This window comes from Zalophus californianus, chromosome 9, assembly GCF_009762305.2.
Source record: "Zalophus californianus isolate mZalCal1 chromosome 9, mZalCal1.pri.v2, whole genome shotgun sequence".
NCBI classification, from domain to species: domain Eukaryota; kingdom Metazoa; phylum Chordata; class Mammalia; order Carnivora; family Otariidae; genus Zalophus; species Zalophus californianus.
In genome coordinates, this window is record NC_045603.1 from 127,547,728 (window position 1) to 127,571,189 (window position 23,462).

The 23,462-nt window shown below is 47.5% G+C and overlaps 1 protein-coding gene and 1 long non-coding RNA gene across 10 annotated transcripts in view; one reads left to right on the forward strand and one right to left on the reverse strand.

Moving 5' to 3' along the window:
- FRMD4A (FERM domain containing 4A) overlaps positions 1-23,462 on the forward strand; it is a 598,644-nt gene that overhangs the window by 378,306 nt on the left and 196,876 nt on the right. For 2 of the 8 annotated variants that reach the window (XM_027595358.2, XM_027595360.2), the window contains exons 1-2: positions 4,922-5,214; positions 5,868-6,689. The exons of 5 other annotated variants lie outside the window; for them this stretch is intronic. In XM_027595358.2, coding sequence (XP_027451159.1) covers positions 6,498-6,689 — 192 coding nt within the window. In that variant the 5' untranslated portion in view covers positions 4,922-5,214; positions 5,868-6,497. Of the gene's footprint in view, positions 1-4,921; positions 5,215-5,867; positions 6,690-7,328; positions 7,519-23,462 lie in introns of those variants that run through there. One more of the 8 variants, XM_027595365.2, reaches the window with a different exon arrangement.
- Positions 887-4,678, reverse strand: LOC113922951. 2 transcript variants are annotated; one of them, XR_003520115.1, is made up of 4 exons: positions 4,540-4,678; positions 2,065-2,180; positions 1,806-1,969; positions 887-985 (listed from the first exon to the last, which is right to left on the reverse strand). It is a non-coding gene; the product is annotated as an uncharacterized LOC113922951 (long non-coding RNA). The 2 variants fall into 2 exon arrangements; XR_003520116.1 differs by lacking the exon at positions 887-985 and adding an exon at positions 1,016-1,030.

The following is a 23,462-nucleotide window of genomic DNA, read 5'->3' on the forward strand; positions in this document are numbered from 1 at the left end:
TGAAGAGTAGAGACTACAGCAGGGAGGCCAGGGTGCCTGGAGCAAAGTCAAGGTCAAAGTGGAAGAGTAGCATCCACTCAGCTGACCAGCAGAATCAATAACCCAGGAACTTGTTAGAAATGCAAATTCTTACACTCCCAACCCCCTACTCAGACTATGAATCAGAAACTCCAGGGGTGTGGGGGGAGGTGAAACCTAGCATCCTTTGACAGCCTTCCAGGTGCTCCTGATGCAGGCTTGTCTGAGAACCACTATCTCAGAGCTGAGTCCAGAGCTCTCCTCTTTCCCTACTTTCCCGGAAAATCTTCTTAGATGATTCCATCAATTTCTCTAGGTTTCAATGTTCTTTATGTTATAGGCATTGTCAGCTTTTTTTAAAATTTTCCAGCCAGGTATCTCTTTTTGAGTTTTTTTAAAAGATTTATTTATTTATTTGAGAGAGAGAGAGAGAGAGAGAGAGAGAGAGAGAGCACCAGCAGGAGGGGTAGAGAGAGCGGGGGACAGAATCTCCAGCAGACTCTGTGCTGAGCTCAGAGCCTGATGCGGTGCTCGATCTCACAACCCTGAGATCAGGACCTGAGCCAAAACCAAAAGTTGGACGTTTGGCTGATTGCGCCACCCAGGCGCCCCTCTTTGTGAGTTCTAATTGTGTATATCCAATCCCCATCTCAACAAATAGCTAAACCAGCTTCCTATTTGGTGAGTGAGAACTCTAGAAATTTGCTACACTGAACTCACCAAATGTATAATGTGTATTATGACCATTCTTTGCCATAATAACTTGGGGTAGGTCGGATTTGGTTTTGGGGGATTTGATTTTGAAGAAATCATCATTTCACAAGCATGACAGCTTCCAGCCCCGTCTCAACTCCAAGAAACTGACTTGCCTTTTTCTCCCTGGGGCTCCAGGGTCTGTGTTCTCATAAATCCTGGGGGCTCTTCCTCCCACACCGACTCATCATTTCAATATCTTCTTACTGCTTGCCTGCGAGATTGATTGATTGATGTCACCTGCGCATAAGCTCCCACACTATTAAAAGTTACAACTGAAAACAGAATACTTGCTGAATTTTTTTCCCATTCAATCTCACAAATATTTCTGTCCTAACTCCCTTTTGTAATGAGGCAGTGGGCTGACAAACAAATAACAGGTATTGAGTTTCAGCTGACAAGCACTGTGCTAGGCACTGTAAGGAATGCAAGCCTCTACATAACCCTGAATTTGGCAGGTATGAGTGAATGTTGCTAACACCAACTCTGAAGCCAGGTGCCCAGAGTTTGCTAATTGGCTCTTGCCGACTTATCAGGTATAGGACCTGAGGTGGGTTATAAAACCTCTCTGTGCCAAGGCGCCTGGGTGGCTCAGTTAATTAAATGTCTGATTTTGGCTCAGGTCATGATCTAGGGTCCTGGGATCGAGCTCGAAGTCTTTGGGCTTTGCACTCAGTGGGGAACCTTCTTCTCCCCCCAACTCCCCACCTCTCCACCTGCTCATGCTCTCTCCTCTCTCTCTCAAATACGTAAAATCTTAAATAAATAAATACAGCCTCTCTGTGCCTTAATTCCCTTTTTCCGAAATGGGGTTAATAATAGTACCAACCTCACAGGGCTTGTGAGAAGATTAAATGAGTTCTGTGTAAAGCACATAATCAGTTCGGGTGCTTGGTAAGTGCCAACTGAGTGTTGACTATGGTTATTAATGCCTATTTCTGGGTGTAAATAAACAGAAAGGGTTTGGTGAGAGAGCTAACCTGCGTATTTGAGCATGCTTCTAATGTACACCAGTTTCATACTGTGGTACTCACTGTAATACAGCTGCTCCCGGGGGCTCCAAATTACATTAATTAGCTTGTGATGTTTTGATTGATTCTTGTCTGTGTTTCAGAAAGCCTTGCCCTGGGTTTTTGTTGCTATGAGTTGAGGCAGTCAAAACCATGATCCCAACCAGGAAAAAATAATAAGCAATAATCTAATGTAACGAGAACATAACAAGATTATAAAGCATAAGCTATTAAAAATGATATTGCTATATAAAAAAATAATGAAATAAAACACAGTTATTACATGATTTCTTCATGGACCCCAGGGAACGTGGTTTTAAGTACTTGCTGTCAAGCCATGAGAGGAGATGGAATTCTTTCTTTTTGATTGAAGTGGTTCAGAATTGGCCTTGAATTGATCTGGGAGTGAGGAGAAAAAAGGATTGGGTATAAAAATATAATGGGGTTCACTTAAAATCCATCAAGCACTTCAACCTGCTGCAGAGGGGTCTCGCCCTGTCCTCAAAATCTGGTTGGAGTATGAAAGGAAAAGACGCCAGTGTCCCATAGTTAGGAACTAATGTATCGGGACAAGTTACGGTCACCTCCCCTTGTTCACTGTGATTGCCTATATATGTGTGTGTGTATATATATATATATATATATATATATATGAGTCAAGCGTGAAAGATGAGGGCTCTAAGTCACAAAAGGATGACTTTGGGTTCAAGTCCAATTAACATAGTGGCCTCAGCAAGTTACTTAACCTCTTTAAACCCCCAAGCGCCCCATCTGTAGAAGGGAAACAAAAATAGTTTCCATCTCAGGAATCTTGGGATGATGAAATTAATGAATGTTTTGACAGTTAGCACTGTGCCTGGTACAGAGTACATATTCCTAATAATGTTAGATATCAGTTGTATGGTTGTGAAAATCCTTAGTATGTGTTGAACCCATAGTCTTCTTAGGGCTGAAGATAATAGATATTATCATCAGGTCTGTTATTTTAAAGGTGAAGAAATGGGCACCAAAGAGTTAAGAGACTCCTTCAAGGTCACACTGGACCTTCCAGGTGGGAGTCCAGGGCTATCTGAAGTTACTAGAAAGGATTATGAAGCACAGACTCAGACCCACTCCCACACTGGCATCTGTCCTCAGCGAGGCAGCTACACAAAGGCAGGAGTGGGGGCCATCTTTCTTCACCAGGCGTGGTAGCCTGGCCAAGATCTGAGCTGAGGAACCTTCTGCTAATGGCCCCTTTACCCCCCAGAACTTGTTTAGGAAAGCTGTGACTTCAGATCCCGGAATTAAGAACCTAGTACTTTTCTCACTCGTATAGCAGGGATAATTTCTGCTCTGCAACTCTGGGCATAACAAACATCATGCTAATTTACTTCTCTACACCCAGTGAAATCTAACTACATCCTCACTCACGAAGGTTGTAGGAACGTACTCATTCTTTCCTCTCCCCCAGCTCACACTGTACCTTAAGACCAGAAAGTGGTCTCTTGTTTATCAGTCCAGCCTAGTCACCACTGAGATGCTCAGCACCCAAGAACTCGAGGTCCATTTGAAAGTCAAAGACTCCATCCCTCAGAGGCCAAACCCCAAGATCCTTTGCTGTGCCAAAGATACATCTCTTAGAACCTAGTACCCCCACCCAGTGTCCACAAGTTGCCCCGTCAGATGTCTGGCGCCTTCTTGAGGCAGAGACCAAGTATGGGCCTCTCTAATTGCAGATGCCACTCCTTTCCTTCTGGGGGTGCTGCTATCTGTCTCCATCCCCCATTTCCAAGCCTCAGAGCACCTCTCCGCCCTTTGAGAGTTCAGCTCTTTTCAAAATAAAGCTCCCCAACTCTGTGTAAGCGGCAAGGGGAACCCCAGACATTCAAGTTTCAAAATCCCGTTTGCCCTGTGGAAGGGCAAAAGGAAAAGTATTTCTCCTTCTTTCTGAATCTTCTCCAGCAGCTGAAGGAAACACAAAGGCAAATGTCCACAAACCAGCCTGCCACGTTTCTTTTCCTTTTTTCCGAGCTAAGACTCTTCAAAAAGTATTAAACTCAGGCTGAAAATGGAAACACTGTATTCTTTCATCAAGACCGCATGTTAGGACTGGCTGATGGACCAACACTTTGCAAAGATCCTTTGATTCTCTGTGCCTTTGCAAGTAACTGCCTGAATTCTTGGTGGCGGAATCAGCTGCTCTTCGGAAAACAAACCATTACAGAATTCCAACCGGCAAAGCTTGCCATCCATCAACTCCCAGGATCGCCACTGGTGAAACAGAGGATATATTTCCTTCATATGTCCATTAACTTCCAGATAATTTAAGTTTGAATTTTATCTCATTCATCAAGTTTTACCATGGCCTATGTCTCTTGGTACTTAAATTCTTCAGATGAAATTTTTCTTCCCTAAATTTTTATCCATTCTTAGTCTGGGCCCCAAACATATAAGGTATAGGGGGTACAGAGATCCTGTGTCAGGACTAGCCCAGGCCATGAGGACAGCCTCACGGGGCTTATGCTTATACAGTGAGGCCCTGTCCTAAATGTTTTACATACATTGATTCATTTCATCTTCATAACAACCTTATTATCCTCACTTCCTAGATGAGAAACCTGAGACACAGAGAGGTTAAGAAACTTGTCTAAGGCTACACAGCTCGCCGGTGGCCAAGGCAAGATTCAAGCCCAGGCAGTCATAGCACATGGCTATGAATAGAGATTGTGGTTAACTGTTAACAAGGAAATAAACAGGATAATGACACAAAGACTACCTGTGGGGCAAGGTTGGGGGGTTACTCTCATTGTGTTGATCAGGAAAGGTTATGGAGGAGGCAGCAGTGTTGAGCTGAATCCTGAAGGATGACAAGGAGCCAGGAGGGTGGATGAGTATTCCCGGCAGGAGGAAAAAGAAATGCAAACAAAAAGCCAACCGAGGAAAGAGTCTCCCAAGGGCAGAAATGTGGCCCATGGGGCAAAGCATAGCGGGGGGACAGGGAGAGGAACATGGGATGGGCACGGAGAAGATGCTTTCGAGAGCAATGGGAAGCCGCTGACATGCTTAGTCACAGAGATTATGACACGATGTGAGTTGTTTCTGAAGTCACTGGCTGCTAGGTGACAAGGGGATGGGTGAGAAGTGGAACAGAGGGGACTTGGAAGGGGGTTATGTAGCTGAGGGTAGAGGGTGACATGGACCATGGTGGGGTCGGGTGGCAAGAGATAAGGCTGGATGGAGCAGGAGCGCCTGGTGCTCAGGACATTCCGGCCATCTGAAGAAGTGTGGCCTTTAGTCCTAAGAGCCAGAGAAGCCCTGAGCAGGTGGAAGCAAAGGAGTCCTGTGACCCGATCTGAGTTCTAGGAGAATGAGTGGAGCTGGTGTGGGCAATATATTGGAGGGACAAGACTGCAGTCCAGTAAGGAGGCTGCCGGAGACCTCCCAGGGAAAGGTGAGAGGGACTCACGAGGCCCGGGGCAAAGACTAACATTACCAGGGCACTGTTGGACCAAGTCAGACAAGGGGCTGCTCTCAAGGAACTTTCCAGAGCCATTTATGAGGACAGGCTTGATGATAACCTGAGTGTAAGGGATGAGAGAAAGGAAGGAGATAAAAGACCCTTCTATCCCTGTTTCTGGCATTTGGTGGGGGGGGGGAAGCTGTGCAGGAAGATGGGGAATCGGGAAAGAGAATTTGCGGATGGGACAAGTTCAGTTCGGGACAAATTAACAATTCCATCGGCCCAGGTGGAAAAGCAGCAGGTAGATGTAGACGCAATCCAGTGACTCTTCGAAGGATGGGAACTAAATACCCCAAGAGAAAGGTCTGAACACTATCACCCCTTTACTAGCTGGTGCAGTCAAAACAGATCAGCACTGGAAATGCTCTTCCAAAGAAATAGCGCTCCCTCTGAGTGCTCCCCCAACTATATCATGAAAGAATGGGGCTTTGCGTGAAAACGGCCTTCAGCGACTCCCAAGGTACAGAAACCTCCCATTTAAACACGGCTTCCCATGACCCAGATTCAGATAATCAAGTCAAGTCCCTCAGTCACGAGTCTGTGATGACAACAGGTTGAAATAAGATATATCATCCTTATCACAGATGGGGATTCGTTCACCTTTTTCTCCAAGGCTATAATGTATACAGATTCCCTTCTGTTGACTGTGACAAGACCTCCTGAACTGCCAGAAATTTTCACCGGAGATCTTTAGAGAAGAATACACGAAATGTGTCTGGAGTTAATCTTCAACCATTGGGAAGAAAGAATATACAATGTTTCTTTTTTATTATGAATTTTTTAAGTCTTCACTCCTGCCAGTGTCAGGGAAATAATTGCGCTACATCTAACAGATCCTTCAACTATGGTGAAAGGGGAAGCCATCTCTCCCTTGAAGGATGGATGGATAGATGGATCGATGGAGAGACGCTGGGATTTCAAGCGATGAGTGAGTTTTAAAGAAAGATTTTACCTCTGAGACAAGCCGGCTTTCCCACCCACAATAAGCGGGTGCTCCTGTCTGCTTCTCTCTTTATTTTAGCAAGCCATGTTTTGACAATTCGTGGAAAAAAAAAAAAAAAAAGTCTGTCTAGGGCAAATTGAGCTGCTGAAGCAATAAACATTTAGACACATAATGTGAATTGAGTTATTGTTCTTGGTAGGGATATTCTCTGAGTTTCTCTTTTTTGGAAAGAGAAAGTGTCAGCCTGTTTCCCTCCCCCGGGTCTCTTGAAATGGAAGTCTCCTTTCCCCGTAGTTGTTGCGAATCCTTGACAATAGCCCCAAGACTAGGTTATCTCGCAGGAACTTCCATTTCCAAAGAGTTGAGGGAGATAAAGACTCAAAACAATTGGACGACGTCGAGGGCTAAGAGCTGCATCTTCAGGCCAGTTCAGCCCAGGTGGCCTCTCTGGGCGGCCCACAGGGTAGGAGAGGGCCTCCCGCGGTGGATTTGGTGGGGTATGGGGGGCGGGGTGCGATCCTCCGTTTCAGAATCCCTGCGGGTCCTCTCGCACGCCTGACTCCGCACAGCCTCTCCGGGTTAGCAGGCGCATCGCGACCTAACTTCGTCCTGGCCGCGCGTGCAGCGGCGAGGGAACGCGCGGCTTGGCCAGCTCGGGCCGCCCCCGGCTCCCGCGGCGTGGAACGGGCCGCGGCGCTGCGGCCGCGGGGCGCGGGCGCTCATTGTTGTCCGGGCGCGGGCGGCGCGCCGGGTCGCGCGGGACCCGCCGGAGCCCGCCTTCCGCACCACCCCGCAGCCGCCCGGCCTCCCGCGGCCCGCCTGCCCTCTCCAGCCGCGCCGGGGGCAGCGCGCAGGGGGTGCGAGGGGTGCGGCGGGGCGGGGGGGGGCGCCGGGGGGCGGGGCGGGGAGGCGGGCAGGGCGCCCCGCAGCATGCGGCGGGCCGGGCGCGGGCGGGGGGCGGGGGACGGGCCGGCGGCGGGGCGCTCTGGCTCGCGGCCAGGCTCGGCGTGAGAGGCGCGAGCGGGCGATGGGCTGACGGCGGACCCGCGGCGTGCGGCGGCGGGGCGGCGGGGCGGCGGGGCCGGGGCGGCGGCGGCGGCAGCGGCGGGGGCGCGCCGGAACCCGGCGGGGCGGCTGCGGGCGCCGCGGAGGAGGCGGAGGCGCCGGGCGCGGATGCCGCCTGCTAGGCCACGGGCCTGCGCACCCCGGGGCGAATGGGACGCCCGTTTCGGTGGATCCGCCGCTGCAAACCTGAAGTTCCTCGGCTCCTAGCGAAGCGCAACAAATAAAAGGTAATGTGTCTTTGTTTCGCAGCCGCGACTGCGAGGAGGCGGTTGATTGTGCCGCACTTGTGTGTCCATTTTTAAATGCTGGGCCGGTAAAAGGGACATGACACTTCTTTACTGGAAGCGTAGAGTATTTAATGTCGTGGATGTGACATTTTTTCAATGCAAACCCCACGTGCGGCACCTACTACACTCCCTCTGCTCCCCACCCCCTCCCCCCCTACACTTTCTCTGGCATTTCAACCTCACACTGTCTGAATTTACCCAGGGAGAAAGGAAAGGACATCACAGAAAGCAGCCCTGGGTGGGATTTGTTGTTGTTGTTGTTGTTGTTGTTGTTGTTGTTTGAGAAAAACCATTTTTATGGAAGTGACGGGGAGTCCTGTCGTTTGGGTGCCCGAGGGTGGCAGGAAGCAGGCAGATGATCCTGCTAAAATACACTGCTCTTGTACACTCCAAATGGCTGCAGCAAGTTTGATGCATAGAGAAAGGAGGAGGAGGAGAACAGCAGGAAACCTTTAGTACGTGGTCGTTTAAAAATGACCAAACGCGTTGCTTCTGTGTTGCAGACAGATGCCCACACGTTTGTGCCTGTGGCCTTTAGAGAAGATTAACCAGTCCTGCACTTTGAAAGCCATGTGGGCCGCCCCTGTGTAATCAGGAGCCCGGTGCCTTTCTCCAATACCTTGTGAGCAGAGTAAACCGCTCAGTAGATTCAAGCAAATTCTGCAAAATTTCCGAGGGGTGGCCGTTCTAATAATAGCCCTGGCGGTGGTTTCCTAATAGACATGCTCATTCTGAATGATGCAGCCATGCCTGGCTGCCGGCAGCTCCGCTTGCTGAGCCGGGCCATCCAATGCCAGCGAAGGACTCCCTGACCCCACCACGAATGGATGAGGCTCTCTCTCTCCCCTATGAATGGAACATCCCGATAGAGGCTGCCGCCGCTCCTCTCTTCTGGCCTGCGTCTTGCAGTTTGAATCCGCACCGCCTCGCATGAAAGGGATTCTCAGAACATCTAAGGCAGGCACATTTCTAGATCTGAGCTCTCCAGTGCTGACGGCCTCTTCAGTATGGGAGTAGCTAACCAGTGTATTTTTAGACACCTGGTCAGGGTGACTTGATCTGCGTTTACCTGATTGGGTTTTGAGCAGCTGCTTAGACACCCCTTCCGGCTCAGCATCCCCTAAGTCTCCTCCTTTTCCAAAAGCGTGACTGCCAGGTGTGGGAAAGCACCAGCCAGAGAGCCAGGAGCCAACTTCTGACTTCATCCAGGGAAGCCACTGCCAGCCCTGGGGAAATACCTCAGGAACTGGATGCAAAAATCTCTACCGTACACTTCCTGGAACTTAGCTATGTGTGCCATCTTGAAAATATGCGACAAAAGTGTGGGGGTTAAGGAGACGAGGGAGGACACATTTCACTGTTTTGTTTCTGGTCTTTTCGTTGTTTCATGTTCATTCAGAGCATTTGACCCCATTTCTTTGGAGTCTGACTTGGACAAGGCGAGAAGGACAAACCCTCAGATCAGCAGAAACCTGATTTCGATTCTCAAAGTGTCCCTTAGCTCCTGCAACCCAGAGTATCAGAGGCTGAGCCACCTCTGTTGGCTGAGGGAATCATGCTGCTGGAAATGAAATCTGGATTTCTTTAAGGCACAACAGGAGTGAGGGTCATGCAGCAAATAGATTGGAATCCATCTGGTCCTGAGTGGTTAAGTAGCCGCGGTTAATGTAATTGGAAGCAATATTTGGACGTGTTTTGAAATCAATACTATATTGTCCTGCCAGTGAATAGAATGTTGCCTCCTGATAACTTGGAATGAAGTTTTGCCTGATGTGCAAAGTTGCATGGGTAGAAGTAACCTTTTAAAAAGAAAAAAAAAGATTAAAGTCTTCTTGTATTAAAGGGAGGCACTGTTAAAAGAGAAATGAGGATCAGACAATCCCTCCACCCTCTTTTGTTCTGACCAAGTGTGATCTGCCACTGCCAGAGCTATATTCTCTTTGGCACTTGTCTTGAACTAATTTTATTAATAAGACTTGTTATTTATGGCATAGGGCCTCTTGGTGATTTGTAGACGCTGTTGCCAAGTCCCCGGATAGCCTGGCAGGTAGCTAGTGCCATTAGCATTATCTTGTCATTGGGGAAACTGAGACCGCTTGAGGTTCGGTGAGTCACCGATTTCATGATCCATGAGAAGTGCACCCCAGATGTGTACAGTGCTCCGTTTTATTGGAAAGGCAAAGTCACAGGCTGAGGTCAGAGAACAAGCCAAGAGCAATGAGTCCTTGCTTGGGTTCTGGAACTTGGGAGAAGGCTCTGTAGACTAGTGGTTATGCCAGCATTTGTGCAGGAAGCGGCTCTAGAATCAACTTTGATGAGTCGAGGGAAAAGTGTGATGGGTTTGTGATGGGAAAGGCAGTGAAGAGATGAAGATGCGGGAAATCTCGTATGAGGGGATCTGCTGGGTACCTGGGTGCTTCAGTAAGTGTGGGGGGGAGTGAGACCCCCACTGCAGGAGATCACTACCGACTTTACTGCATATGTGTACCACTTGTGTTCACATTATTGGTGCGTGTGTGCGTGCATGTGTAAGATACTTACATTTCTACTCCCGTGCCATACATTTCTCTGTTAGAAGGGTTGTGTTTAGCCTGATACTCAAAGAAGAAGTGATTCCAAATCTAAAGCTTTGTTCTTAGATAATTTTGCATATGTAAATTCTTCTTTTTTAAAAAAGAAGGAACAGGGCAGCTTCTGGAGAATTTCTAGTTTAATATGTCAAAATGAGAAGTAGCCATGATCACGGTTAAGAGCTCTTTAAGTTATTTCATCCACTCTCCACACAGTAGCAGAATGGATAAGTCCAGATCCAGTGATGACTTCCTTTCACGTATTTTATTTTCTAGTGCCACCTGATGTGTCAATAAAATGTGTGGCAGTTCTCCGTTTAGATTTACTCATAGCTGAAAATCCCAGCACCTCCATTAGAGATGATTTCTGAGACCTCACAGAAGCATAAGCCTTGGGATAAAGATCTTCCAGTGGTTCTTCTGATCTAAATTCCCCAAAAGTGTAGTCCCCTTGAGCAAAGGTGCCTCAGGCTCACATCCCCTCATGACCCCCCCCCCCAGGACATGGGGTATGTGTACTCCACCTTCCCACTTCTGATTTCTTTGCTGTCCATCTCTCTCTGAAATGTGATGAAAGCAACAAAAGGCAATATTGGAGTTGAAGTGAGAAAAGGAGTAACAGGGACCATTCCATCAGTTGCATAGGATACACAGATACTTGAACTTGTCCTACAGTAAGCAAAAGCAGGACCATAAAGAATCTGGGGCAAAGTGGCCACTGTTGAGGAATGGTGGGATTTGAGTATTTTACGTTGTGTTCATTTGAGCCCGAATCAGACTCTAGTACGTCTGTAGTATTTCCCTTTGTTGTTTTCCCCAAGATGTCTCATCTGAAAAGCTGAAACAGTAGCTCTTGGAGCTCTGGGCTTCAGGGTCCCCACTGCACACACAGGCCTGCTGGTTTCACTACCGCGTCCTGCAAGAAGTTTTCTGAATCAGCATAAATCCAGCTTATCAGAAATTCTCTCCACAGCAGTTTCCTCTGGTTCCCCAAATCCATCAGCTCCCACCCTTTCCTGTGTCCCAAGGGGTCAGCATGTCTTATAAGGAATAATTTAGACACACCCTTACATTTATGGCAGTCAGTTCCACCCCTAGAAGCGTCATCCTAAAAGTATCGATCATTATGCCTCTCTTCCTCTCACAGAAGATGATCAGAGGTGTTGCTCCTATGTAGTGAATCACATTCGTGCTTATTTGGGGTGCTAGTGAGTGTGTGTGTGAGTGTGTGTCTGTGTGTTCAGTTCTTATATCAGTGGAAGTTAGGCATTTTCCCCCAAAGAGAAGTGCTTTTCCCTTTGAAGATGGAAATTACTGCCAAGAATAAAGACTATGATTATTGGAAGGAATAGGAAGGATGTAAGGGATCTGATTCAGCTCGGGGGCCTTATTACTGCCAAATAAGAATCAAGGCTGGTAGCCTCGGTCGGACCTGAGTGAGTACACACAGGCATAGCTGACTCTCATGCAGACATGGAGAATCTGCGATCTAGCTTGTTAGGCTAGATCTCCGTCATCTGTGGTGGCTTCTGGTTTTTTGTTTTAAACTTGGAACCCTGGCCATTCTATGATGCAATACAAGAAGAAACGAGTTGTCAGTGGTCGAGAGTATCTGCACATACACACTCCCGCCCCCTAAACTCTGACTACATCCACTTGGGTCTTCTGGTCTCCCTCTTACTAGCAATTCCTTGCCAGCCCATGGTTACTACATACTTTGTGTTCACTTAATGTTTACTGCATTGAACTCCCTGATCGTGATGGGCACACAGTATCCTACTGGAATAAGTCAGTCACTGAGTGACTTTATCATACCATGCTCCTGCATGGATGTAGCTAAGCATCTTTAGAACACCCCATGGCCCAAAGTGAAATGTACCCTGTGAAGTCATCCTGTGTCTACCTTGTGTTAATCTATACTGTGGTGCGGCGTTGCCGACCTCAGGGCCAGCAGTCTCGGTATGGCTGAAAAACTCTAAACCTTCTAATAATAATTTTCACCTCAAATTAGCCAAAAGCTATCCCTCCCAAACTTAAGGCGATAGCTCCACAGTTTCCATCAAGACCAGCCTGTTCGTCTCATGATTCAGTCTTCTTTGCAGGGCTTTGCCTTTCTTTGTCCTTGCTGTATGAAGAATGCATGAAAAAAAAAAAAGGTGTGTAATGGGGATTAGATTGATAATGCATGACAGCGAATGGAAATGATGATCGGAGAGTTGCCAGGCTGTGCCATTCATAACCATAAGATGCACAATTATGCTCTCACCACACGCCTGTGAACAAGTGTATAGATGTGATCAACCCAAACTAGGAAACCGAAGAGTGTGGAGCCATCTGGAGCTGGGCAGTGTACTTACACGCTGAGCTGGGGAATACAGTGCTGGCTTACCCATTCCTCTGCTCCCACTGGCCCCAATAAATATCAGATACTCATTCCTCTGTCTCAGAGAGAGAGAGCCAGAGAGAGCAGAAGAGAGGAAGGATGAGGACAAGAACCAGATTGGAGCCGGACACAATGGAGAGCAGTGTTCTGCCTTCTCAATCCCCTTTTATTGGGATGGTCGAGTGTTTTGTAACAGAGTAACTGCAGATTGACTAGTAGCACAGATGTAGCCTGCAGGTCTCGGCTGGAGGGCAGAGGCCTCGAACCCAGTCGGGTAGTGGGGGCTGACACCACACTGAATGTTCCGTGCAGGCTGTGAACCATGCACAGACGGGATTTGGGGATTACCGGTCAAGTCAAAGATTGCAGATGGATGGAGTTCTAGGAATGAGAAGGGGCATATGGGTCATTTTAACAGATGAAGAGAGGCTTACAGATGCTCAGGGACCTTGCTGAGGCCTCAGTTAGAGCACTGAGACTGGAGTCCCCATCGCCTGACAAGGACTTAGATGGGGCATGCAAGTGTGGTGGACACAGAGTGGAATCGTAGCATCATCTCATGTGGCTTGGATTCCCGGTTCTGCCTCCTGCTAGCTCCCGAGGCCTCGGGCGAATGACTGCATCACTGAATCTCTCAGAGCTTCAGTTTTTTTCATTGACAAGAAAAGCGACATTCAGAAGAGCCAGTGAGACACTATCTGTGAAACACCTAGCACGAAAATATGAGAGACTCTTAGAACAAGTGATGTTGTCTTTGCGTCGCCCCCCCCCCCCCCCCACCTTCCAGTGTGACTTGCTTATGTCCCCGGAAGGCTCAGCTCGGCTAACTGCAGGGACATGCAGTGGAGCGTGAGAGAAGGCCACTGGCCGTGGAGACACAACCCAAGGAAATGGTACCCCCTCACCTCCAATCCTGAGACGCATTTTATAAAGAGAAAGTAGCATAAGGGAAACAACTGTTCGCTCTGATACTCTGTGTCATGTGGTCTCCCAGAAAGACTTCGGCAGGTAAAGGCCCCCCCCCCCAAGCAGTCCTCTTCTATTCGGTTGGAAAAGACTTGTCAGCATCCTTCCGCGTGCGTCCGCATCCCTGAGACTCCAGTGCGTCCTGGAACGGTAATATGGGGAGGGTTGGTTGGGGGAGGGGGAGGAAGAGAAGAAGAGATGATTTTGCTTTTGCACTGAAAAGCAGAGAGAGAATTTGAATTCTTCAGTTTTGAAAAATGGTAAGGAAGGGCTTTTCTCTTGGAGAAGAATGCTAGAATCAAAACAAGAGTTACGAAGGTTATGCCAATCCATGGTAATGCCATCTCCTTCTTCACAACAGAGGCAAAAATCCAGTCGCTGGGTAACGTTCTTTGATTACTTCCCATTCGTTGCCATTATTAGGAAGATTTTCAGCTTCTATTCATTTATTTATGTTTCACTCAAGTAATTACTGCAGAGAGTTAGTAGCAGAAACAAGCCTAGAAGCTGAGTGTCTGAGATGCTTGTGGGAGTTTTTTCTCATTGCACCCACCACCTGACAACTCTGGAAATACTGAGTTTCTCTGTAGCATGAGCAGTCAACATACCGATTTGCAGAATATTCATCAGAAATTATTTAAGCACTTAATAACCTTCTTGGTGTTAGATAAAATAAATCAGAATGAGAGATGGTCCATCTTCTGGAGACAGATTAAGCAGGCACAGAATAGCCATATGCAGGACAAGGATCTATTTTAGGTGAACCCCCAGGGACAGCTTATAGCAATAGTTTGCCTGGACAGGGTGGAGTAAGCCAGTCATTTTCTGGAGAAGATATAAACTGACATTTGTTTGTGGTTCCTTCTTTCTTTCTTGTGGAAACTATGGTTTCTTTGTCCCTGCACAATGTGGTTTGTCTGCCGCCCTGTTGCTAAGGTTGAGACTTAGCCAATAGAGATTTTACACTCTTTGGATACAGAGATCTAGAACTTCCAACTTGGAAAGATACCCAGACGCTCAAAGAATATCCAAAACCACAGGGTTTTTTTTTTTGTTTGTTTGTTTCTTATACAGCTAGATTCTTCTTTTTTTCCTCTTGCCAACAGGACTGACCACACTTTTAGGGAACTGACAAAACCCAATGGAAAAATCCCATAAACTCTGAGTTTTATCTTGTTTTCGGTTTTCCATTGGAAATGGAAAAAAGTCAGTCTGTGAGCGCACGTGCTTATTAGCATGGAGGACAGGTGGGGGCGAGGACGCTCGGGTTCCTGCAGCTTCCCCCATGACAGTGACAAGGAGGCGAGCGTGAGAACCGTGCATAGCCTTCGCTCTTGCCCTTCTCTTCAGACCCTCACCGAGGGAGGGAGGCTGCCTGTCAGATGGGCTTTGAACTGGCCCGTTCTCCATTTGGCTATTTATCAATTTTCTCACAATGGGACCCCTCAAAGGAGCACCCCCAACAGTATTCCCGCATGAGCGAAGGTGGTGCCGCTTCCTACCTCTGACTACTCTGACCGGTGGTGGTCTGGGGACCTCTGTTCCTCCTCCTCCCAGGCGCAACAACCATTGTCCTGTGGTCAGCGAGTCACTCTTCCTCTTGGTTGCATGACTGGGATTAAGCTCTTCAAGCCTTTACAATGAATTTCTCTAACACCTTGCTTCTATGTTTCCTTCCCAAATTCCTTTGGGGTGAGGTGCCCATTCATAGTTCAGCACCTCCCCGTTCTTTCCTGGGTGATCATAAGATCATCACAGCTTACCCCCTTACTGCCTTCCTGACACACACACACACACACACACACACACACACACACACACACACACACACACACACACGTACGTGCAGTGCACGCACATCCCCTCCGCAGCCTCGTTGCTCCCCTCCCGCCTTCGTTTCCTATAACCCACAGGACTTAATATGGACTAGAGGGACCCACCATGACCTGGCAGCTCCTCATTTCTTAAACTTCTTTTCTTACACTAACTCTGACGCACTGTGTCAGTCTGTTTGGATTGCTACAAAACAGCGTAGGCTGGGGGACTTAATAAACGACAGACATTTACTTCTCATAGTTCTGGAGGCTAGGAAGTATCCGGTGAGGGCCTGCGTCCTGGTTCATAGATGGCTGTCTTCACACTTGTCCTCACAAGGCAGAAGGGAGGAGGGAGCTCTCCGGACTCTCTCTCATAAGGGTACGAATCCCATCCCAAGGGCTCCACGCCATGACCTCATCGCCTCCTAGAGGCCCCACCTCAAGAAACCACCACTTGCAGGTTAGGACTTAACACAAGACTTTCTTGGCGGGCGGGGGGTGGGGTGGGCAGTGCTTGGGGAACCAGCACAAACGTGTAGTCTCTTGTACACAGCCACACCCCCCTTGCCTTTCCCCAAGCACATTTGGCCTTTTCTGGATGTCATCCTCTTGCAAACGCTCATCCTGGGGATTGAGTGGCCCCTCCCATCCCTCCTGTGCCAGCGACACCCCTGCTCATTGTTGAATTCAAACCTCCGATGCTACCTTCTCACCGTCCTCCAAGCAGAGCGGCTCTTCCTCCTTTATTCGCCCTGAAGCGTCCTCACAGCGCCCAGCCCCGGGTTTGATCTCCTGAATTGGCATGACCTGTTTCTGTAAGATTTCCGGCTCTAAGAAAGGACCGTGTCTTTATTAATCTTTGATTCTGCAGCACCTAATATTATGTCTGGCATTTGGTGGGTGCTCAGAAATATAACTGAGTAATTATTTGTCACATCTTGTGGTTTCCCATTTCTTTGCTTGTTTGCAGTTAGCTAGAATGAGTTTTCCCCTGCGTAAGCCTGGTGTCCTTACCCCATCTGTCAGCTCTTCTCTCTCTGCTTTTCAGCCGGGATTTCTCTCTCTGGATGTGTCCATGTCAGAGGGCCAGAGGGTAAAGATGGTACAGGACAACTGTCATCCTCTATATGAGGGCTGGTCTTGCAAACCCCAGCTGGCAGGAAGTACCTGAGCACCCCAATTCATTCAGTCATTCAGTCAGTCGGTCAGTCATTCAACACACACTTAATGGTGTGCCTATTATGTCCCAGCAATGTGTCTATGAACAAAACTGATAAAAAAAAAGTCTTGCCCTCAGGGAACTTGCAGTCCAAGAGGAAGAGGCAGGCAGCAAATGTAGTAAATTATATGGTGCACTAGAAGGTGGCACATGTGCTGAGGAAAACGAAAGCAGAGATCAGACAGTCTAGCCAGGTTGCCATCTTAAATACAGAATCAGAAGGGATACTGTGGAAAGGCGATATTTGAGTGGAGCTTTGAAGGATGTGAAGAGATGAGCCATGGGGTTGTGTGGGGAGACATTCCGGGCAGATGAAGGAGCTCATCAGAGGCTCTGGCTGGGAGGGAAGAGTGACTCAGAGAGAACAGTAAGGAGGGTGGAAGAGCAGACTGGGGCGGAGGGGTGTAGTGGTGGGAATCGTGCGGGGCCATGAAGGCATCGACTGGGGGAGGGAGGCTGTTGGAGAGTACGGATCTGGGGAGCATTGTGGCCCCCCTTGGATGCTGTGTGGGGATTAGACTGTGAGGCCAGGAGGTGCCAGGGGGGTGGCCATTGCAAGAATTGGGCAAGTGAGAAAGTGATGATGAAGTGTTCAGGGTCTGGATATTTTAGAATCAAGGAGGTTTTCCGGTGTGGTGGGTGTGGGCTATGAGATGAAGGGAGAAGTCCCCCAACTGGGGCCTAAAGAGAACGTGGTGATGGAGTGGCCATTACCCAAGAGGGGAAAGCTGTGGGTGGAGTTGGTTTGGGGAAGAAGACAGGTCCACAGCTCTGTTAGGCACACGCTGAGCCTGAGATCCTAACAGATAGCCAAATGCAGATGTCGGGCAGGCAGGTTTAGGCAGAATCACATACGAGCCTGGGAAAGGAGGAATTCCGGGTGGAGGTGCAAAGTGGGGCTTAGCCACCTAGAGACGATGCATAACGATGCCAGGCCTCAGTCCTGTATATGACAACATCTGGGGGGAACCGCAAGCACCAAACGTCAAATAAAAAGAATATAAGAGGGCGACTGCCTTCGGCTCAGGTCATGATCCTGGAGTCCCTGGATCAAATCCTGCATCGGGCTCCCTGCTTGGCAGGGAGTCTGCTTCTCCCTCTGACCCTCCCCCCTCTCATGTGCTCTCTCTCTCTCTCTCTCTCTCTCTCTCTCTCTCTCTCTCTCATTCTCTCTGTCTCAAATAAATCTTTAAAAAAATAAATATATAAGATACAAAGAAATGAAGTGGGGCGCCTGGGTGGCTCAGTGAGTTAAGCGTCTGCCTTCTGCTCAGGTCATAGTCTCTGGATCCTGGGATTGAGTCCTGCGTTGGGCTCCCTGCTCAGTGGGGAGTCTGCTTCTCCCTCTCTCCACCTCTCCTCTGCTTGTGCTCACTCTTTCTCTCTCTCTCTCTCTCTCTCAAATAAATAAAATCTTTAAAAAAATAAAAAAAAAAGAAATGAAATAATTCCTTGAAGTGTGAAGAACTCTGTTGAGATGTCCCACTGCAGGTGGAGCTCTCCATATCCTCTGAGGGTCTGTCTCTTTTTTGTTATGTGAAAAGAATATCTCTAACCTTCATACTTGAATCAGATTTGTTGATGGGTCATTGACATTCGATAAACTGCACATATTTAAGGATCGAATTTGATCAGTTTTGACACATGTGTATGCCGTGAAGCCATCACCACAATCAAGAACCGTAACTCCATCCTTTCAATCAGTGATACTTCCTGAGACTCTCGTGTATTTAAAGCTCTGTGCCAGGCGGTAGGAAGGATCTAAACTGCAGACACTACCCTTGCCCCCTTTATTTCTGATGCAACATCCTGACTTCTTCTACACAGTTCTCTCTCCTAAAGCCTCTGCTGGAAGTATGCTGAAGTTTGGTGTCCACAGGGTTTGGAATGCCATGTGTAAACCCTTTCACACTGGCGCTCCTGGTGAAATCAGGAAAGAGGAAAGATCAGGAACCCTGCCATCCTTTAATCAGTGCTGATACAGGCAAAAACCCATCCCTCGTTCCTCCTTCCATGGAGACAGCCCAAACAGCAGGCTCAGCTTCATCCTGATTTCTGTGTGTCATCCACACAATAATTACCTCCTGCCGAAAGCTTTGAGAAATTGTTCTGTGTCCAATTAGAATTTTTGATTTGACTCGCAGATACAACGGAACGTCTCTACTTCTGTAACTGCTCACTGATGATAAGCACCCCAGATATTTTTAGATCTACCATTTGCCAAACGGCCACTGCATTTCAAGGCACTGCATTATTTCCTGCAACAGCTTTTCCACTGAGAGGCTTATGGACAGTGGGTGAAAAGGAGGGGGAGGACCCTCTTTGGTTTCAGAATCCTCTCCCTTCCTCCTCTGCCTGCCCCTCTCCATTTCCCTTCCTTTCCCGGCCTCATGCCCACCCCCATTTTTAAGTGGAATTCAAGAAGAAGCGGAACAGCTCTAGAAACTCGTCCTGTGCGTGGTGCATCAGCAGGAGCCCCATGAGGAGGTCTCCAGAAGGGCCTGGGGTGGTCACGGGTGGCCAGCCAGCGTGGAAACCTCCGACAAGGTGAACAGAGGCAAGGAGCTACCGACGCACCTCGGGCAAGTGGGGGCAGGGGTCCCTGCTAGGCCTCTCCAGCAGAGCCTTTTCCAGAGAACTCTGGGTATGTAAATATCCAGGCAGCGGCCTCCAGCCCAGATGGAGCACCCCATGCAGATGTCAAAGGTAGCTGGAAAAACTGCCCTCAGTGCAAGCACTTCCGTTTCCTAAGCTCCCCCTACACCTCTTTATTGGGGCATTTGGCCAGGGAGGGCGAGGGCTTAGGACCGTGTCCAGGAGCTGGGAGCCACCCTGCGGGACTGTAGCTTTCCAGATGGAGCCATGCATGGCCTTCAGATGCGCTTTGCTGGGATGCCACTGGGTTTGGTCTGATTTAAGCATGAATCTCAAAAGGGTCAGCTGTCGGACTAGAGTGCCTCCTTCCACACCTGGAGGACTTGGCATCTGAGCACAGGGCCCCTGGACTCAGGCCTGACAGGCACAAGTGGCACCTTCGTATCCCGTGTAGGTTCTGTGAAGGCAGGTGGGCCGTGCCACTGTCTTAGGCGGCCGCCTCCCCCTGTGCTTCAAGAGTCACCTAAGAACAGAATTGCACTAGCTTGCTGACGGTCTTTTCTGCCCCCCCTCCACATCCCCAGGGATAATGGAGAGTTTGCCTGTAGTTATACACAAAGGCGATTGTTTACGTGAAGGAGAACCCATTCCCAAACTATGTGGCAAGATGCCCCAGCTACCAGTGATGGAAGATTGACTGCAGTGCTACTCATTTCACACGTGGTCCTCTAGCTGCAATGAATGCACGTGTTCTGAAGCCTGGGTGTGGGGGTATGTGCCTATGGAATAGGCAAATTAAAAACATCTCACTGAATGCAAATTAAGTTGTATAGTACCTAGATTTTGGAGTTGTCCTTGAAATGGTATATAAGGATGTATGTTATTTGGATATATATATATTAATTCATGTAAAAATACGTATTGAGTGCCTGTTATCACAGTCGAGTCATTCTGTTTCGATCACACATATAAAATATCATTTTAATGTCAACAAAATATTTTCAGTAAAAATGGGTTAACCTATTGCTTCATAAGACCCATAGTTGTAACAGTGTGATCTCATCCCACTAATAACAATGTAAGCAAAAATTGAAAAAAATTTCATTTAAAATGACAGATCGAATTAGACATTGGGGCAAAAGCGGCAAATTCGTGTTACCAAGAAAATGTCATTGAGGTTCTTGGTTATCAAATACATGAATACCAAACCAGTAACAGATGCATGTAACCAACCACTCCACAGCATTATATTTTAAAAAGAGGACATTTGCTTGCATATTTTTTTAAAGATTTTATTTATTTCTTTGACACAGAGAGAGCAGCAGGCAGAGGGAGAGTGAGCAGCAGGCTGCCTGCTGAGCAGGGAGCCCGATGCAGGACTCGATCCCAGGACCCTGGGATCATGACCTGAGCCGAAGGCAGACGCTTAACCGACTGAGACACTCAGGTGCTGCTTGCATATTTATACAAAGGAAATTGGTAGGGAAAAAAGTAGAATGATGTGTTCATGCCTACCAGTCTGTAATGCGATTTTTTTAAAAAACTCTTCTGAAGCAGGATATGGATGTTGCAAACATTTGGTTCATCAAATGTAATATTGTAACAGAAGCATTATAAGTAAACACATAAGTTATTGATGAATTTTTTTTGAATTCTTGTCGGTGGGTGTGCACATATATCCATAACATATCTTACAGTGTGTTTGTCCCCGCGTCCCCCGGAGTTCAACAGTCCTTTCTTACACTGTCCCTGGCTAAAGGTCTTCTGGCCCCTTCCTGATCACATGCAGTGATGATGGGGCAACACATTCCGTTTTGAACAACGATGCTTGTTTGAAAGTTCTTCCCTCTGTTGAATTCGGATGTGTCTTCTGGAACTTCTGCTCGTTGATTCCATTTCTGCCCACCGAAGCAAAGTTCTTCTCCCTCTTCATTAAATTATTAAATGTAATCATCAGATTAGCATACAGTTATTAAATTGGCCAGTCCCCACATCCAGGCATGCCCCGTTGGATTTATATCTGTTATCTCCATGAAATCAATAATTGCTTCCCTTCTCCCTCCCTCACGTGTCTTGACATGGACAATAGATGATATAGGGTTACCCTACCACAAGAGCCTTTGCTGTTTCAGCTGGTATGTGGTTTTCCTGGCAGTCCTGAGAAGACATGGTGTCCAGATCTTCACCCAATCTGATTACTCTTCTTTGCCTTGCTCCACCCTCTTTCATTTCCTGTGTAAAATATGGTGCCCAGAATGAACACAGATTTCCAGAAATGGTTTAACCGTGGTGGAGTGTGGGAGGCTTCTTAATTCTGTTATTCAGGAAGTTACGCTTCTAGCATGTGAACTAAGAATAGGACCCCAAACTATAAATAATAGGATCCCAGCTGTTAAATTTTGAAGCTACCATCTAAACCTCCCTGTCAACTGTACATTTGGTCAGCACACGTTCTTCGTTTAGTTATAAGTCATTGGGGGTCATGCAGATACTGAGAAAGACAGCTCATATTTAGTATTTCCTTATGGTTTTCCAAGTGCATCTGTATCTTCTTAGACACTGAGTTTCAACACTTGCAGTTAGAACCCTCTTTCCAGACTCCCCTCATTTCTGCATCAGTTAGAGTGAAATTGATTTGAAAATGGCGTTCAGGGGCGCCTGGTTGGCTCAGTTGGTTAAGTGTCTAACTGTGGCTCAGGTCATGATCCCAGGACCCTGGGATGGAGGGGGCTCCATCTCTATGCCCAGCAGGGAGTCTGCTTCTCCCTCTCCTTCTGCCCCTCCCCCACTCATGCTCTCTCTGTCTCCTCTCAAATAAATACATAAAATCTTAAAAAAAAAAAAAAAAGAAAGTGATGTTCCGTGGCTCCTTACTATTTCACCAGTGAGTGTAGCACCCTCAGGCCGTGGAGTATATGGTCCTCTTGTCATCATAAATAGGATCCTCTAGCTGGTTTTCTCACGGCTCCTGGTCCGCCCACCACTCTCTGCCCCCACCTCTTCTGCACAATTGATGTTTCCAGAGCATGCCCTGTTCCCTCCCATCCCAGACCTTCTTACATCAGGCTCCCTCTGCCAGATGTCCTGTTCACGTCCCACTTCCTCACCTGAGTATTGACCGGTCCCCCAGGTGTGAGTTAAGGTCCCTCCCACCCTCTGCCCAGAACATTTTATACCCTCCCTGTTGTCACACAGGATACCCTGTAATGGCCTGTTAACTTCAGTATCTCCTCTCTGGGATATGCAAGCTCATTAAATATAGAAACAAAATCATGTTCATCATCGTATATCTAATAAGATGCCCTGCATATAACACTATACCATAAACACTTGCTGGACACACACTATGGCGGATACATTATTATATATCACCCTCCAACCTCTCCCCCCACCTATTCCATTAGGATGGGTTGGTCACTGGATTACGTACTCTCTAGAGTACTGGAGACATGCATACACGTCTTCTCTAGAAGAGAAATTACCCAGCCAGAGGAACTTTTTAGCCACTTGCTGTGTAATTTTATTTCCTGTAGGGTGTTAGTAACCTGCAAATTAATTTGTAATTATCTACTAATTAAATAACTTTATCTTTAATACATTAACCCCTCACTGTAGTTGATATCACCCTCCCCCAAAATTTGCAGTTGCTTTTTGTTTTTGCTCAGGGTGTTCGTGAATTAAAATTACTTTTTTTTTAAATAGAAGTATTTTTAAGGTAGTCCAGCGTATATTTTCCCCTTTGGGCTCACCCATTGCTTTCGTGCTTAGAAGGCCTTCATAAATAATTACCTATATTTTTTAAAGATTTTATTTATTCATTTGACCGAGAGAGCGCACGCACGATCACAAGCAGGGGGAGGAGCAGAGGGAGAGGGAGAAGCAGGCTCCCTGCTGAGCAAGGAGCCCCATGTGGGATTCTATCTCAAGACCCTGGGATCATGACCGAAGCCGAAGGCAGATGCTTAACCAACTGAGCCACCCAGGCGCCCCAATAATCACCTATTTTTAATAATCACTTTATGAACCCTGGGAGGAATTTATTTGGGGGAAGGAGGTGCAGTTTATACTGTAGTAGCTAGCTCCACCATTTCCCTTCTTGCTTCAGAAGATTGAAACCAACCCAGAGCTGAGTAGCTCAGTTCATCTTTTAACAAAAATTGATCAGCCCCAAACAATTAAAATACTCCTTTCCTCTCTCCTCTTGCTTGAACCTATCTTTAAAGTTCTTTGATTATTCTTAAACTTTCCTTATGTCGCATGTCAGCTTTGGTTTTCCAGCTCCATCCCTGTCAGTCTGTGACGCACTGAAAACATTCCTCATATTTGTACAGAAT